Source organism: Coregonus lavaretus, assembly GCF_964263955.1.
Source record: "Coregonus lavaretus genome assembly, chromosome: 11".
In the NCBI taxonomy this organism is placed as follows: Eukaryota; Metazoa; Chordata; class Actinopteri; order Salmoniformes; family Salmonidae; genus Coregonus; species Coregonus lavaretus.
In genome coordinates, this window is record NC_139998.1 from 8,284,842 (window position 1) to 8,303,104 (window position 18,263).

The window sequence follows — 18,263 nt, forward strand, 5'->3', positions numbered from 1 at the left end:
TGATCCGTGAGCCGTGCATAGTACAGACAACATCTTGGTGTCATTATACATCTTGGTGTCATTATACATCTTGGTGTCATTATAGTCATTATAGTGTGCTCTAAAATATGGAGTATGGCTATATTCTGAAATAGAATTTTCACATAAATTGATTCAACATTAAATACATCATTATTATTAATATCTCTAAAGTGCCCTTTTAGATTTGTGCTTTTTGTTAGACATATTGTTTGTAACAATATACTATTCAAACATCTCACATTTCCAAGTGGGCTCTCTGATACTTTTGAAGAAATTATCAATTTTATACATAGACATTTATATTATAGGCCATTAACCAATCACAGCCCTCCAGTAGGATCGTTTGTTCAGCAAATGATTAGTGCTATCCGGGGTCCCACTCTCCCAAGTGGACATTCTCTCTTTTCCCCCTGACCCATCTGTCTATCTCCTCATTTGAATTCCATGCTGTCACAGTCACTAGCCCATTCAAGCTTAACATCCTTATCATTTATCGCCCTCCAGGTTCCCTTGGAGAGTTCATCAATGAGCTTGACGCCTTGATAAGTTCCTTTCCTGAGGATGGCTCACCCCTCACAGTTCTGGGTGACTTTAACCTCTCTACGTCTTCCTTTGACTCATTTCTCTCTGCCTCCTTCTTTCCACTCCTTTCCTCTTTTGACCTACCCTCTCACCGTCCCCCCCTACTCACAAGGCAGGCAATACGCTTGACCTCATCTTTACTAGATGCTGTTCTTCTACTAATCTCACTGCAACTCCCCTCCAAGTCTCCGACCACTACTTTGAATACTTTTCTCTCTCGCTCTCCACCAACACTACTCACTCTACCCCTACTCAGATGGTAATGTGCTGTCGCAACCTTCACTCTCTCTCTCTCCCGCTACTCTCTCCTCTTCCATCCTATCATCTCTTCCCTCTGCTAAATCCTTCTCCCTCCGATCTCCTGATTCTGCCTCCTCAACCCTCCTCTCCTCCCTTTCTGCATCATTTGACTCTCTATGTCCCCTATCCTCCCGGCCGGCTCGGTCCTCCCCTCCTGCTCCGTGGCTTGACGACTCATTGTGAGCTCACAGAACAGGGCTCCGGGCAGCCGAGTGGAAATGGAGGAAAACTAGACTCCCTGCGGACCTGTCATCTTTTCACTCCCTCCTCTCTACATTCTCTTCCTCTGTTTCTGCTGCTAAAGCCACTTTCTACCACTCTAAATTTGCCTCTAACCCTAGGAAGCTCTTTGCCACCTTCTCCTCCATGCTGAATCCTCCTCCTCCTCCCCCTCCCTCCTCCCTCTCTGTGGATGACTACGTCAACCATTTTGAAAAGAAAGTTGACGACATCCAATCCTCATTTATTAAGTCAAATGAGCGTGCCGTCTCTAGCCAACTCTCCTGCTATCTCTCTCAGAATGACCTTCTTGATCCAATCCAGTCAGGTTTCAAGACTGGTCATTCAACTGAGACTGCTCTTCTCTGTGTCACGGAGGCTCTCCGCACTGCTAAAGCTAACTCTTTCTCTTCTACTCTTATCCTTCTAGACCTATCTGCTGCCTTTGATACTGTGAACCATCAGATCCTCCTCTCCACCCTCTCCGAGTTGGGCATCTCCGGCACTGCTCACTCTTGGATTGCGTCCTACCTGACAGGTCGCTCCTACCAGGTGGCATGGCGAGAATCTGTCCCCGCACCATGTGCTCTCACCACTGGTGTCCCCCAGGGCTCAGTTCTAGGCCCTCTCCTATTCTCTCTATACACCAAGTCACTTGGCTCTGTCATATCCTCACATGGTCTCTCCTATCATTGCTACGCAGACGACACACAATTAATTTTCTCCTTTCACCCCTTCTGATAACCAGGTGGCGAATCGCATCTCTGCATGTCTGGCAGACATATCAGTGTGGATGTCGGATCACCACCTCAAGCTGAACCTTGGCAAGACGGAGCTGCTCTTCCTTCCGGGGAAGGACTGCCCGCTCCATGATCTCGCCATCTCGGTTGACAACTCCATAGTGTCCTCCTCCCAGAGTGCAAAGAACCTTGGCGTGACCCTGGACAACACACTGTCGTTCTCCGCTAACATCAAAGCGGTGATCCGATCCTGCAGCTTCATGCTCTACAACATTCGCAGAGTACGACCCTACTTTACACAAAAAGTGGCACAGGTCCTAATCCAGACACGTGTCATCTCCCGTCTGGATTATTGCAACTCGCTGTTGGCTGGGCTCCCTGCCTGTGCCATTAAACCCCTACAACTTATCCAGAACGCTGCAGCCCGTCTGGTGTTCAACCTTCCCAAGTTCTCTCATGTCATCCGCTCCTCCGCACACTCCACTGGCTTCCAGTTGAGGCTCGCATCTGCTACAAAACCATGGTGCTTGCCTACAGAGCTGTGAGGGGAACGGCACCTCCTTACCTTCAGGCTCTGATCAGACCCTACACCCAAACGAGGGCACTACATTCATCCACCTCTGGCCTGCTAGTCCCCCTACCTCTACAGAAGCATAGTTCCCACTCAGCCCAGTCAAAACTATTCGCTGCTCTGGCACCCCAATGGTGGAACAAGCTCCCCCACGACGGCAGGACAGCGGAGTCACTGACCACCTTCCGGAGACACTTGAAACCCTACCTCTTTAAGGAATACCTGGAATAGTATAAAAGTAATCCTTCTACCCCCACCCTCCCCCCCTCCCCCCATTAAAAAAAGATATATATAAAAGAGTGCTTGTCCCACTGGCTATCATAAGTTGAATGCAACAATTTGTAAGTCACTCTGGATAAGAGTGGCTGCTAAATGATGTAAATGTAAATGTAAAATGTAAATGTCCTTGGGACGTCCCTGCCCTAAACCCTAAACCCTAAATGTTAAACCCTACTCTTACCCTTACCCTAACCTTAACCCGTACCTAACCCTAACCCTAACCCTAACCTTAACCCTTACCTTAACCGTTTTAACTTTCTACTTAATGGTGTGACGGCAGAGTCGGATGTCCCAAGGATCCCTGCTAGCACTACCCTTCAGCAAATCACCAGCAGAGGGAGTTCCCGAATCCGTTTTCCCAATCACTGTGTTGGTGGTGCTCATAACATGTATCATCTCATTACTTTAAAAGTAGCAGAGAGCCCACTCTGGAAATTTGATTAACATTTTAAAAATATGTTGAAAAATTTATGAAATCAAAAGGCTACTTTCCAGATATTAATATTAATAGTTTTAATGTTCAATAAATTTAGAGGCATCATGCCCATAGGGGACACAGGGGCACGTGCCCCCTCAGATTTATCTGGTGAAATGTTTTGTTGTTGTAATACTACTAGCTACCTAGCAATTTTATGAATTTGGCTTTAGCTAGCCCAGATAGATTCCCAATCTCCCAACCTCATAACTAGCTACCAAGAAGCCATTTCAGTCTCTTTAAAAAAATAACCACCAGTCAGGAGGATACAGACAGATCAAGGCAAGGGCGGAATTGTGGTGTAGATATTGGTGGGGATGAACAGTAGATGGGGGTTCCGGGGGGTCCTCCCCTGTAAATTTGTTTGACATTTTAAAACACATTTCCTGCAATTCTACACAGTTTGACAAAATGGCCACTTTCATCTTGATTGTAAAAAGCATATCAAACATCCGTCCTCCCAATTAAGTTTCTATATGAGAATTGCCAGAACAATCTGAGAAAACAAAAATATTTTCGGTCTATGCTGGCATGGAATCCCCCTATTTGCTCTTTTTATATTCTACTGCCACTAGCCCTCAGAAGAACAACAAATTCTGCATAAAATATGGGGCAGATATCTATAATAGTAATAATATTATGTGTACAAGCCCCAATCCACAAAAATCTGACTGCTATTCGAACTGAATGTTAAATCAGACAGAAGTTGATTTACAGTGAAGTTTATCCCTCCTAGTGGCTGTCATTTTAGTCATTAGATCACACTAAAGCTGTCATGCAAAAGGGTGTCTAATCAGAAAGCCACGGAAATAAACCTTGCCTGTGTAGGAGCAGAGCAGTTGAGGAAAGACATTGCACAACACCAAACAACGGAGAGGAAACCATCTCTCTCTCTCTCTCTCTTACTCTCTATTTCTCTCTCATCATCCCTCACTCTCTCTATTTCTCTCTCATCATCTCTCTAATCCTCTCTCTCTCTCTCTCTCTCTCTCTCTCTCTCTCTCTCTCTCTCTCTCTCTCTCTCTCTCTCTCTCTCTCTCTCTCTCTCTCTCTCTCTCTCTCTCTCTCTCTCTCTCTCTCTCTCTCTCTCTCTCTCTCTCTCTCTCTCTCTCTCTCTCTCTCTCTCTCTCATGGCAGGAAAGAGAGGTTTAATGATCTGTGCCATATCTCATGGGAGCAGTGACCCCTACAGAGAACAGGGGAGATATTTCACACACACATCCAATGCTAAAACCACCATCTGGAAAATGTGTGTGTGTGTGTTTGCGTGTGCATGTGTGTGTGTAATGTTCATATGACAGAGTGGAGGGATTAACATTTAAACTATAATTCATAGCCATTGACACAAGGATCAGGCACACGCACAGTAATGAATGACATTACTAATTGTCATAATTTGTTTCCATCAATCTCTAAGCCCATGCAGAACATGATAGATGGATACATTTTAAAATGTTAAGACAATATTGACTAGTGTTCCCCCAGGATGCATCCATTGCAGTGAAATGTATCATCAGCAGCGCATCCAGTCAATCTTTACCCATGTGACGAATCAACAGGATATTTTTAATCATAATTGCCCCCTTGCTAATAATAGCATCATTTTCAGGATTGGGGTGAATTCCATTTCAATTCAGTGAATCAGTTTACTTCTTGAATTGACTGAATTCAAATGGAATTGACCCTAACCCTGATTACTATGGGCCTGTACCAAAACAATGTACTAGTGGTATAATAAAAACATTGTAGCTGGTATAATATAACCCCCTCTTCTGTACAGTAGATTGACTGCTGATTGGTGTGGTCCTCTGTAGCTCAGCTGGTAGAGCACGGCGCTTGTAACGCCAGGGTAGTGGTTTCGATCCCCGGGACCACCCATACACAAAAATTTATGCACGCATGACTGTAAGTCGCTTTGGATAAAAGCGTCTGCTAAATGGCATATTAATTGGTGATTTGTGTTTTCTCACCTGTTTGTATACAGCACAGATGTGTAGAGCCGTGTTTCCAGAGGCGTTCTGGACACCCATATCTGCTCCGTAGAACAACAGGTGCTCCAAGTGCTGGACGTGTCCATACCTACATGCCTGCCACACAAACACAGAGACCAGGTCAAATCATGTCCATACCTACAGGTCTGCCACACAAACACAGAGACCAGGTCAAATCATGTCCATACCTACAGGTCTGCCACACAAACACAGAGACCAGGTCAAATAATGTCCATACCGACATGCCTGCCACACAAACACAGAGACCAGGTCAAATCATGTCCATATCTACAGGTCTGCCACACAAACACAGAGACCAGGTAAAATCATGTCCATACCTACAGGTCTGCCACACAAACACAGAGACCAGGTCAAATCATGTCCATATCTACAGGTCTGCCACACAAACACAGACACCAGGTCAAATCATGTCCATACCTACAGGTCTGCCACACAAACACAGACACCAGGTCAAATCATGTCCATATCTACAGGTCTGCCACACAAACACAGACACCAGGTCAAATCATGTCCATACCTACAGGTCTGCCACACAAACACAGACACCAGGTCAAATCATGTCCATATCTACAGGTCTGCCACACAAACACAGACACCAGGTCAAATCATGTCCATATCTACAGGTCTGCCACACAAACACAGAGACCAGGTCAAATCATGTCCATATCTACAGGTCTGCCATACAAACACAGAGACCAGGTCAAATCATGTCCATATCTACAGGTCTGCCACACAAACACAGACACCAGGTCAAATCATGTCCACACCTACAGGTCTGCCATACAAACACAGAGACTAGGTCAAATCATGTCCATATCTACAGGTCTGCCACACAAACACAGAGACCAGGTCAAATCATGTCCACACCTACAGGTCTGCCACACAAACACAGAGACCAGGTCAAATAATGTCCATATCTACAGGTCTGCCACACAAACACAGAGACCAGGTCAAATCATGTCCATACCTACAGGTCTGCCACACAAACACAGAGACCAGGTCAAATCATGTCCACACCTACAGGTCTGCCATACAAACACAGAGACCAGGTCAAATAATGTCCACACCTACAGGTCTGCCACACAAACACAGACACCAGGTCAAATCATGTCCATATCTACAGGTCTGCCACACAAACACAGACACCAGGTCAAATAATGTCCACACCTACAGGTCTGCCATACAAACACAGAGACCAGGTCAAATAATGTCTATACCTACAGGTCTGCCACACAAACACAGAGACCAGGTCAAATAATGTCCATACCTACAGGTCTGCCACACAAACACAGACACCAGGTCAAATAATGTCCACACCTACAGGTCTGCCATACAAACACAGAGACCAGGTCAAATAATGTCTATACCTACAGGTCTGCCACACAAACACAGAGACCAGGTCAAATAATGTCCATACCTACAGGTCTGCCATACAAACACAGAGACCAGGTCAAATAATGTCCACACCTACAGGTCTGCCACACAAACACAGAGACCAGGTCAAATCATGTCCATACCTACAGGTCTGCCACACAAACACAGAGACCAGGTCAAATCATGTCCATATCTACAGGTCTGCCATACAAACACAGAGACCAGGTCAAATCATGTCCACACCTACAGGTCTGCCATACAAACACAGAGACCAGGTCAAATCATGTCCATATCTACAGGTCTGCCACACAAACACAGACACCAGGTCAAATCATGTCCACACCTACAGGTCTGCCATACAAACACAGAGACCAGGTCAAATAATGTCCATACCTACATGTCTGCCACACAAACACAGAGACCAGGTCAAATAATGTCCATACCTACAGGTCTGCCATACAAACACAGAGACCAGGTCAAATAATGTCCACACCTACAGGTCTGCCATGCAAACACAGAGACCAGGTCAAATAATGTCCATACCTACAGGTCTGCCACACAAACACAGAGACCAGGTCAAATAATGTCCACACCTACAGGTCTGCCACACAAACACAGAGACCAGGTCAAATAATGTCCATACCTACAGGTCTGCCACACAAACACAGAGACCAGGTCAAATAATGTCCATACCGACAGGTCTGCCACACAAACACAGAGACCAGGTCAAATAATGTCCACACCTACAGGTCTGCCACACAAACACAAAAATATAAACAATTACCAGGTCAAAAGAAAATGAAACAGTCTACACAGTAGCCTAGCTATCATAAGGCATACCGGGACTATCATAGAAAATAACCATAGAGGAGTCGGTAGACTAGAGATATTCTAAACTGTTTTGTCTTGTTCTGCACACTAGATGTCAGTCAGAGTACCATCTGAGCGGAGCTATCTTACTGTTGTTTTGCTGCTGATGGTCTAGCCAAGTTTGCTTCTCAACCAAAGCAATTCATAAAGTCCATATAATTTCAATGGCTTGGCTAATTTGCTTTAGTACCGTCCCAGGCGCTGTAACTTGAGACTCCCAACTAAACCAGTATGTGGAACATTTGTATGCTCTGGGATTCAAACCAGAGACCTTTCGGTTACTAGCCCAAAGTTCTTAAGCACTAGGCTACCTCTATATAAATCCAATCAATTACTACACCTGGTGTATCTCGTGCCAGCTGTTCTCGTCGTGGCAGGAGATGGTGGCGTGGGCCCTCAGTAGCATCTCACAGCAGCTTGGGTCTCCCTCCACCAGGACTGTGTGGTAGAGGGGGGTCAGACTCTGGCTGTCCTTGTAGTCTGGAGATGCACCCAGGTCCAGTAGAGCCTGAGGGGGGCGATTTAGGTTTAAAGAGACGTTGCCGCTAGATGCTGATCTTAGGTCAGTTTCACATTTTTTCCACTAATGGTTAAAGTTAGGTTTGAGGGAGGGGAAGCTGATCCATCCTAGATCTGTACATAGGATACACTTCAGACCTGAGCTACACTTTATTTAAAGTAACTGTTCAATGTTTCCAGATTTCTATGAAATATGACCTATAATTAATTACAATATGAGCGAAATAGTTTTAAGCAAGTTAAATAGCAGTTTTTCTGTGTTGGAATGGTGTGGGCTTACCCCAACAACAGAATGGTGTGGGTGTATACTGGTCATTAAAAACATTCATGCAAGTAGACCGCTGATTGGCCAGCTCATCCTCCTCAGGACAATGACATCATCCTCTATGAGGAAATAGCAAAAAAAAATTAAACGGTCTGTTTAAGATACAAGTTTGAGGTGGGGATTTTGAAGAGTTTTTTTCTCCAATTTATGCACTGAGCAAAAATATAAACGCAACATGCAACAATTTCAAGGAGTTACAGTTAATATTAGGAAATCATTCAATTTAAATAAATTCATTAGGCCCTAATGTATGGATTTCACATGACTGGGGATACAGATATGCATCTGTTTTTAAGATACCTTAAAAAACTAAAGGTAGGGGCACGGACCAAAAAAAACAGTCAGTATCTGGTGTGACCACCATTTGCCTCATGCAGCGCAACACATCTCCTTCGCATATACAGTGGGGAAAAAAGTATTTAGTCAGCCACCAATTGTGCAAGTTCTCCCACTTAAAAAGATGAGAGAGGCCTGTAATTTTCATCATAGGTACACGTCAACTATGACAGACAAAATGAGAAAATGTTTTCCAGAAAATCACATTGTAGGATTTCTAATGAAGTTATTTGCAAATTATGGTGGAAAATAAGTATTTGGTCAATAACAAAAGTTTCTCAATACTTTGTTATATACCCTTTGTTGGCAATGACACAGGTCAAACATTTTCTGTAAGTCTTCACAAGGTTTTCACACACTGTTGCTGGTATTTTGGCCAATTCCTCCATGCAGATCTCCTCTAGAGCAGTGATGTTTTGGGGCTGTCGCTGGGCAACACAGACTTTCAACTCCCTCCAAAGATTTTCTATGGGGTTGAGATCTGGAGACTGGCTAGGCCACTCCAGGACCTTGAAATGCTTCTTACGAAGCCACTCCTTTGTTGCCCGGGCGGTGTGTTTGGGATCATTGTCATGCTGAAAGACCCAGCCACGTTTCATCTTCAATGCCCTTGCTGATGGAAGGAGGTTTTCACTCAAAATCTCACGATACATGGCCCCATTCATTATTTCCTTTACACGGATCAGTCGTCCTGGTCCCTTTGCAGAAAAACAGCCCCAAAGCATGATGTTTCCACCCCCATGCTTCACAGTAGGTATGGTGTTCTTTGGATGCAACTCAGCATTCTTTGTCCTCCAAACACGACGAGTTGAGTTTTTACCAAAAAGTTCTATTTTGGTTTCATCTGACCATATGACATTCTCCCAATCCTCTTCTGGATCATCCAAATGCACTCTAGCAAACTTCAGACGGGCCTGGACATGTACTGGCTTAAGCAGGGGGACACTTCTTGCACTGCAGGATTTGAGTCCCTGGCGGCGTAGTGTGTTACTGATGGTAGGCTTTGTTACTTTGGTCCCAGCTCTCTGCAGGTCATTCACTAGGTCCCCCCGTGTGGTTCTGGGATTTTTGCTCACCATTCTTGTGATCATTTTGACCCCACGGGGTGAGATCTTGCGTGGAGCCCCAGATCGAGGGAGATTATCAGTGGTCTTGTATGTCTTCCATTTCCTAATAATTGCTCCCACAGTTGATTTCTTCAAATCAAGCTGCTTACCTATTGCAGATTCAGTCTTCCCAGCCTGGTGCAGGTCTACAATTTTGTTTCTGGTGTCCCTTGACAGCTCTTTGGTCTTGGCCATAGTGGAGTTTGGAGTGTGACTGTTTGAGGTTGTGGACAGGTGTCTTTTATACTGATAACAAGTTCAAACAGGTGCCATTAATACAGGTAATGAGTGGAGGACAGAGGAGCCTCTTAAAGAAGAAGTTACAGGTCTGTGAGAGCCAGAAATCTTGCTTGTTTGTAGGTGACCAAATACTTATTTTCCACCATAATTTGCAAATAAATTCATAAAAAATTCTACAATGTGATTTTCTGGATTTTTTTTTCCTCAATTTGCCTGTCATTGTTGACGTGTACCTATGATGAAAATTACAGGCCTCTCTCATCTTTTTAAGTGGGAGAACTTGCACAATTGGTGGCTGACTAAATACTTTTTTCCCCCACTGTAGTTGATCAGGCTGTTGATTGTGGCCTATGGAATGTTGTCCCACTCCTCTTCAATGGCTGTGCAAAGTTTCTGGATATTGGCGGGAACTGGAATATGCTGTCGTACACGTCGATTCAGAGCATCCCAAAAATGCTCAATGGGTGACTTGTCTGGTGAGTATGCAGGCCATGGAAGAACTGGGACATTTTCAGCTTCCAGGAGTTGTGTATAGATCTTTGGCGACATGGGGCCGTGCATTATCATGCTGAAACATGAGGTGATGGCGGCGGATGAATGGCATGACAATGGGCCTCAAGATCTCATCACGGTATCTCTGTGCATTCAAATTTCCATAGATAAAATGCAATTGTGTTCATGGTCTGTAGCTTATGCCTGCCCATACCATAACCCCACCGCCACCATGGGGCACTCTGTTCACAACTTTGACATCAGCAAACCGCTCGCCCACACGACGCCATTCACGCTGTCTGCCATCTGAAACCAGGATTAATCCGTGAAGAGCACACTTCTCCAGCATGCCAGTGGAGAAGCGTGAGGATGACAAGTACACAGATGAGCTTCCCTGAGACGGTTTCTGTGCAGAAATTCTTCGGTTGTGCAAACCCACAGTTTCATCAGCTGTCTGGGTGACTGGTCTCAGACGATCCCGCAGGTGAAAAATCCAGATGTGGAGGTCCTGGGCTGGCGTGGTTACATGTGGTCTGCGGTTGTGAGGCCAGTTGGACGTACTGCCAAATTCTCTAAAACGATGTTGGTAGAGAAATAAACATTCAATTCTCTGGCAACAGCTCTTGTGGACATTTCTGCAGTCAGCATTCCAATTGCACGCTGCCTGAAAACTTGAGTCATGTGTGGCATTGTGTTATGTGAAAAAACTTCACATTTTAGAGTGGCCTTTTATTTTCCCCAGCACAAGGTGCACCTGTGTAATGGTAATGCTGTTTAATCAGCTTCATGCTGTTTAATCAGCCACACCTGTGGATGGATTGTCTTGGCAAAGTAGAAATGCTCACTAACAGGCATGTAAACAAATTAGTGCACAGCATTTGAGAGAAATAAGCTTTTTGTGCGTATGGAACATTTCTGGGATCTTTCTTTTCAGCTCATGAAACACGGGACCAACACTTTACATGTTGCGTTTATATTTTTGTTCAGTGTAGTATAGGATTAGTATTTGATGAGTCAACAACATTATTTGGGTGTGAGTTAACAGAATATTAACTTTTAAAAGTGAGATTTTCACTGGACAGTTACTTTAAAGCCTGCAGGTAGAATGCTTTATAACTTGTTATAAACATGTATGATCCTCTTTATTGCTTTACAATATTGTAGCGACCCTTTAGCTCTATTATGTGGGGGGCTCATGGGGAAAGTATGGGGGAAGGAGTTGCCCCTAGTTCAAATAGCTCACTAGGTATGGGGGGTTGAGGGTGATCTGAGTGAGAGCGAGACAGATCGAGACTGAGTGGAGAGTGATAACGTCTCCTCTGAGTTCCACTAAGTTATACAGTGAGCCAGACACGTTTATTGTTTTAGGACAATCATTCTAACCCTCTGTTAGCCTGTATTTCGAGGGCATTAAAACCTGGTTTACAGGTTCAACTTGAGCTACAGTCTCCTCGTTCTTGTAGTTAGCTAGCTAGCTAAGGAGTGGACCTGCTAATGCCACACTGGTGCTCAGAAGTGGGATTAGCCAAGCCTTCATTCCCCTCGTGCTAGCTAGCTACTGGAGAGAAGACGCCATGACGGATACAATCGAGAAAACAATGGATCACTTTACAATCTTTACTCCTCCGGAGACGCCGAGGAAGTGGTCATCAGATGAAGCTCGTCGTGAAAAGAAAAGAGATCAGAAGACAGCTACTCTGCTAACCGAGTTACCTCAGGTATTGATGAAAGCACCGTTCCAGCTCACCCATGTTACCCATGCTGGCTGTGGCAACATGAAAGAAAAAGACAAACGCACGAAAAGGTGAGCAAAAACCTAATTGTATCTCAGAACTAGAGGGTAACAATGCAAGCAGAGTTGAAGAGGGTTTTATGCAGAGAATGGGCACGACGATGGAGAGGGCCTTTGGGCAGATCTTCAGAAGCCCCTGGAACAGTGTGTTGGGGAGAGAGAGCCCCGGCATGGGCACGTTGCAGGATGTCTGGAAGGTAGAGAGCAGGATGCAAACACTGATGATGATGCCAATGCTTGTGATGCTAATGCTAACTATGTGGATGTAATGGGAAATGTTACTGTGAAGGCAAGCTCCATCCCCACCACCAATCCTGCTAACCGGATACCTGAATGCACATTCCCTTATGATGACAGAGAGGCTTATCGCAGTAGTCACTGGAGTTAGCTATGCTAATGTTTACCCCAGCCAAGAGAGTTATGCACAAATTAGCCATGCTTGCTACCCCAGATGCACAGATGAAGATGATGTTAGCTATGCTATGCCTCAAGCCCCAGTTAGGCATGCTAATGCTACCAGCCAGGCTGAGGATGTAGTGATCTCACTAGCAGCTGCTATCACTACTGCCCTGGCGAACTTTAAAGCCACTTTGGACCAGCCCTTGCCTTCTCCAGCTGTCCCACAGTGGCACTTGAAAATCGGCAGTTCCGATGGACTTCCAGCATGGGAGACCCAGTTTGAGCTTATAGCTGCTGCTAATCAGTGGTCACCAGCAGAGAGAGCAATGCAGCTAGCTTCAGCGTAGGAGGGAGAGGCTAGGAAAGCGCAACTAGATGTGACAGTGGCCAACCTGAATAACCCACAGGTAATAGCCAGGGCCTTGGAGAGGTGCATTGGGAACACCACACACCCTGCAGTGATGCAACAGAGGTTCAATGCAAGATGCCGAACCCCTGGAGAGAAGCTGGGTGTGTTTGCAGCCAAACTACACTACCTAGCACAAAGATGTTACCCTGAGTTTGATGAAGCTACCAGATCAGTGTTAAGCAGAGATGCATTCAGCTCCACAACCCTCAGCCGCTGTAGGCAGCTCTAAAGCGGGCGCAGGAGGTGGAAGACATACTCATCAAAGGTTTTGGATGCTTCCCTAACCAAGTGATGACTCGCCCCCAGAATTGTGCCCTCCAACATCTTCCACCAACTTCCCTCAGCACGGCTCCAGTGCATCCACCTTCCTTTAACCTGATGTCTCCAGAGGAATGACAACAGATCTGCTACCGGCGTAGCCAGAGAGGCCACACATGGCGTTATTGTCTAGCCCCTGACTCCATCCTCTTGGCCAATACTTCAGGAAACGGCCCTGGTCCGGTGTAGAGAGGAGTGACCCGGGCCACCCTTCATCTCTCCTCAAATAATTGATAAACACCCTTCATCTTCCAGACCCCCTCCCCGTCTGTACACACCCTCCTTGCCATTAACTGCTGTCAAGTTCATGTTTGGGTTGAGGGCCACTACTGGACACAAGTTCCACAGTGACCCTTATCCATCCTGACCTTCTACCACCCAGTGACCTTCTGATCTTCTGCCAACCCCAAGCCACCGAACTTCCCTTGATCACAGTAACTGAAGTAAGAGCACCAATGCTTTACACATTCCGACACAGCTTTGCTGTCACCCCTAATGATGTAGGTTGAACCCACTGGGTGCAGCGATGACCTCATTGAATTGATGGCATCTACCGACACTATCGAACCGGCTGATAGTCCGTGGGCCTCCCCCGTAGTCATGGTCCTCAAAAAGGTTATCCTCCCTGGATCTACGGAGCGGATACTGGCAGGTACCGCTGGCCCCTGAAGACAAAGCGAAAACTGCCTTCACAACAGGACGAGGCATATGGAAGTTTACCACTATGCCGTTCGGCTTGTGCAATGCCCATGCCACCTTCAAGAGGCTAATGGAGAAGGTTCTCAAAGCTGTGCCCCAAGAACACTGTGTGGTGTATCTCAATGACCTACTGGTGCATGGGACAAGTCTGCGTTGGAAAACTTGAAGGAAGTTCTGGGCTGAATCCAAAGAGTTGGGCTGAAGCTTCATGCAGGAAAGTGCAGTTTCATGCAGAAAGAGGTTACCTTCCTCGGACACAGAGTCAGCCATGCAGGAATCATGAAGAAGTCGGATAAGGTAGTCGCTGTCAGGGATTGGCCTAAACCCGACAACATACACCACGCTACGGTCTTTCTTAGGGCTAGCCTCCTATTACAGACGTTTCATTGCTGGGTTCACCACTGTGGCCACCCCTTTGTACCATCTGTTGTGGAAGAATACCCCCTTCGAGTGGGGGCCGGAGTAAGAGACAGCCTTTAACACCCTGAAGCAGGCTTTATGTGAAGACCGTGTGCATCGCCCAAGATCCAGGGAAACCGTTCATCCTCGATACGGATGCCAGTAATGAAAGCCTCTGTGCGATTTTGTCACAGCTGACCCAGGAAAGAGAACGAGTTATTTCCTATTACAGTCACATCTTTGACAAGCCAGAGAATAACTATTGTGTAACACGCCGGGAGCTTCTAGAAGTCATCGAATTCAAGCATGTTCCTTTGAAGCCTTCCTTTCAATGTACAAACCGATCATGCTGCCTTAAGTGGCTCCAGAAGGACAAGTAGCTTGGTGCAATGAACAGCTCCAGGCAATACAATTCACCATCCAACACAGAGCCGGGGAAAGCCATACTAACGCTGATAGCCTGTCCCGGCGGCCATGTGCTCCTGAATGCCGCGACTGTGATCGAGCAGAAACCCGTAAGGCCATGAACCTGCAAGTTGAAGAGAGGAAGTGGGTCGGATCTCAGAATTTTGGGTCTGTTGGACCCGTGAAGACCTCTACATAGCCAGTCACACATTCCGGCAAATACGCTTGACTCAAAGTTCCTGCCTTGATTGGAATGGAGTACCGATGGCATCCCAAAGCACCTGGACATCTCTTGAAGCAAGGCCTCAGCCACAGTTGTTGCTTCTTGGTCAGGTATGGGGTACACTTCCGGATACTTCGTGAAGTAGTCGATGGCTACTAGCACAAACTGGTTTCCTCTGCAGGTCCATAGTAATGGCCCCAACACATCAACTGCCACTCTGTCCATGGGTGTCCCTACCTGGAAAGATTGCATGAGAGCAGAGGATTGATTTTTGGGGACATTTACGGGCCGTACAGGTGTCACAGCGGCAAGTGTAGTCCTCAACATCCTGTCTGCTCTGACCCCAGTAGAACCTCTATCACAATTGCCTCAGGGTCTTTGTTACTCTCTTTATTACTCCAAAGTGGCCAATGCCCAGGGATCCATGATGTGCCTCCAACACCTTTTCTCAAAGATCATTGGGCACCACCACTTGGCTCCAGCTAACACCTCGTCAAGCCTCCCTCTTGGAGCTTGGCTATTGAGACCATATACCTCTGACGGTAGCAGACCGTGCCACTACTTCTTCCCAGGGTTGCCAGGACCCTTCCTCCAGCCAACCCATGACCATCCTGAGGTCAGGATCATCCATCTGCAGTTCTCGCCAACCTTGTTCATTGCCTGGTAGCAGCTCCCGGCAGTAGTCTTCAACATCCTGTCTGCTCTGACCCCAGTAGAACCTCTATCGCAGTTGCCTCATGGTCTTTGTTACTTCAAAGTGGGTCTTTGTTACTCCGAAGTGGGTCTTTGTTACTCCCAGAGCTGCTACCAGGAAATGAACAGTTAAGAAACTTTTGTGAATGTGTGGTATGGTATGGCTATTATTAGTCTTAGCTACAGCAGGCCTATGAAGGCAATGCACACTGGAGCTCCATCTGACTCCGACAGTTGAACTTGAGGTGAGGAAGAATGTTTTACGCCTTAATTTAACAATATCATGTTTTTCTTTGTAAAAAATATTCTGATCGAAAATTTACAAATTAGCATCCTTCTGTATGCCTGTATCTGTATAGCAGTAGTAGCCTATCTGACAAGGATAAAGAATGCATGTTGGTGTCGGGAACATGCCACCTAAGCTTCTCTTCCTTTTATATTTATTTTTTAAATATTAATATCATACAGTCGATGCCTAGGCCTATAGGCCTATATGCATGCAATGCCCTGATGCATTTAGCGCTCAAATCTCTGACAGCTAAACCGTGAGGTGGACAATTATTGTTTTAGGAAAGTAAAAACCAATAAAACAATAGGCTATAAAGTTTTTAATATGCTACACATCGAAACACAATGAATCGTTATTTTGTCATTTGTTATAGTCATTTCTTAAGGACATGTAACTGTGGGTCATTTGGCCAATATTGCTTGTTTATTGATGCAGTTGGTATGGTGAATTATTATTAATGAACTGTAGACTTTAATGGACTATGAGGTAGAACTGGGTTAATCATGAGCATAGAGTTAGATTTCTTTGTTACTGGGCCAGGAATTGAATTGGGTCATTTCACTGTGTGTGTGGGGTTTGTGTATGTTTCAAGGATTTAGGGCCTTGTCATGGTTAAACTAAACATGAGTGTGTGTGCAAGACAGGGGAGTGAGTGGAGGAAGAGAGTAAGAGGGGGTGCCATTCTGCAGACTGGCATCGGCTTTGTTGAAACTCTAATAAAGTAATATCTTGACGCAACAAAAACTCTGTAAGACCTTATTTGTAATAAAGTATAGTGGTTATTTTCCACAACATAATTGGCGATCCCGGCAGGACTGGTTATAAGAGATCTTTGAGTGCTTTGCCATCGGAGGAGGTTTTGATGAATCACACAATCAGTGGCCACTGTTTAAACAAAGGTAAGCGACGTTCTTACTTAAACTGTGTGTTTCGATCAAGCTGAATCTGAGGGTAGGGTACGGAAGGGTTCTCTCCAGAATTTAAGGACAAAATTTAGCAGAAGAACAGAGATTTTGTTGGAATAAAGAATAAGCATGCATGCAATGTGATTGTTGAAAAGTGTAAATAGGTTAAATCCTGTGGTACCGCTGTGGAGAGCTAAGTTAGCACTCCAGAGGACTGGACGGGCAGGTGGCTAGCCAAGAGTTGTACATAAGACTGAGAGGGCCTACGGTACCGCTCTAACGTGGAGTTCATTGTTAGAGGACTGCTCGGGTAGGTGTGCATTATCCTGGAGGAGGGGATGCACAAATTAGACAGCTAATCGGGTAAGAAAGTAGGTCATCCTGAGTAGGTGACACCATCAATTGGAAGTCGCGCTTTTCATCTCAAGTAGGTGAACGGTTGTGAACGCCACCAGGGTTTCAAAAAATAGAGAAATAATTAGATAGAGTAGGTCTGCTCATCTTGTACGGGGGAATGGTTTGTTTGAGCGTCTCTGGTTCATTCAATTGTGATTAAATTGTCATTTGGTCAGCTTCGTTCAATCGTCTGACACATTTGTTCGTCCTGCTGGTCATTCTGTCTGATTCATTTAAGCACGAGTGGCTGCTTATCTGTGTGGGTGATCGGACAATAAAAATAAATCCTGTAAATAATAGCCTTTTCTTTGTGGAGAAAGAAAAGGAACTATATTTTAGGTCATTTTGATGCTTCTCACGTAACTGGGAGAAGAAGAAAAGGAGGTGTGTGTCTTTTCCCGGAGGGGTATGAGTAATCCTGTTGGAGGAACAGGTCACGTGTACGGGGATGATCATATGACGTCGACACATTGAATTTCGGTCAAGCTTTTAGGGGGTAATTCATGTTGGGATATTTAGGAGTAATATAGGATTATGGTAAAATTAACCATAGTGGAATGTCAAAGAATATTGATTGTATGTTGGTAAATAGCGGTGTGTGAATGTGATATGGTAAAATTAACTTCCGGGAATAAAGGATCATTAGAAATATGAATGCGGTGGTTGATATGAATAATATTAAAATATGTTGAATGTTATGTGCGGATAAGTGATTATTAGAGGGTGGGTAAAAGTGAAATAATATATGAGTGCTGGCTTGTGCGCCCAAACACGTAGACGTACGTGGGGGGTGGGAAACAGTACATAGAGCGTGTGGTAGAAAAGGTTAAGCAGTATAATAACTATCTATCATTTCAGGAGCAGAGGTGATATAG

The 18,263-nt window shown here is 45.3% G+C and overlaps 1 protein-coding gene across 1 annotated transcript in view; it reads right to left on the reverse strand.

The window, feature by feature from the left end:
- LOC311137167 (SH3 and multiple ankyrin repeat domains protein 2-like) overlaps positions 1-18,263 on the reverse strand; it is a gene marked incomplete at both ends in the record, with an annotated part of 136,220 nt that overhangs the window by 95,969 nt on the left and 21,988 nt on the right. The window contains 2 exons of the mRNA XM_084171517.1: positions 5,158-5,274; positions 7,784-7,951. Coding sequence (XP_084027643.1) covers positions 5,158-5,274; positions 7,784-7,951 — 285 coding nt within the window. The remainder of the gene's footprint in view (positions 1-5,157; positions 5,275-7,783; positions 7,952-18,263) is intronic.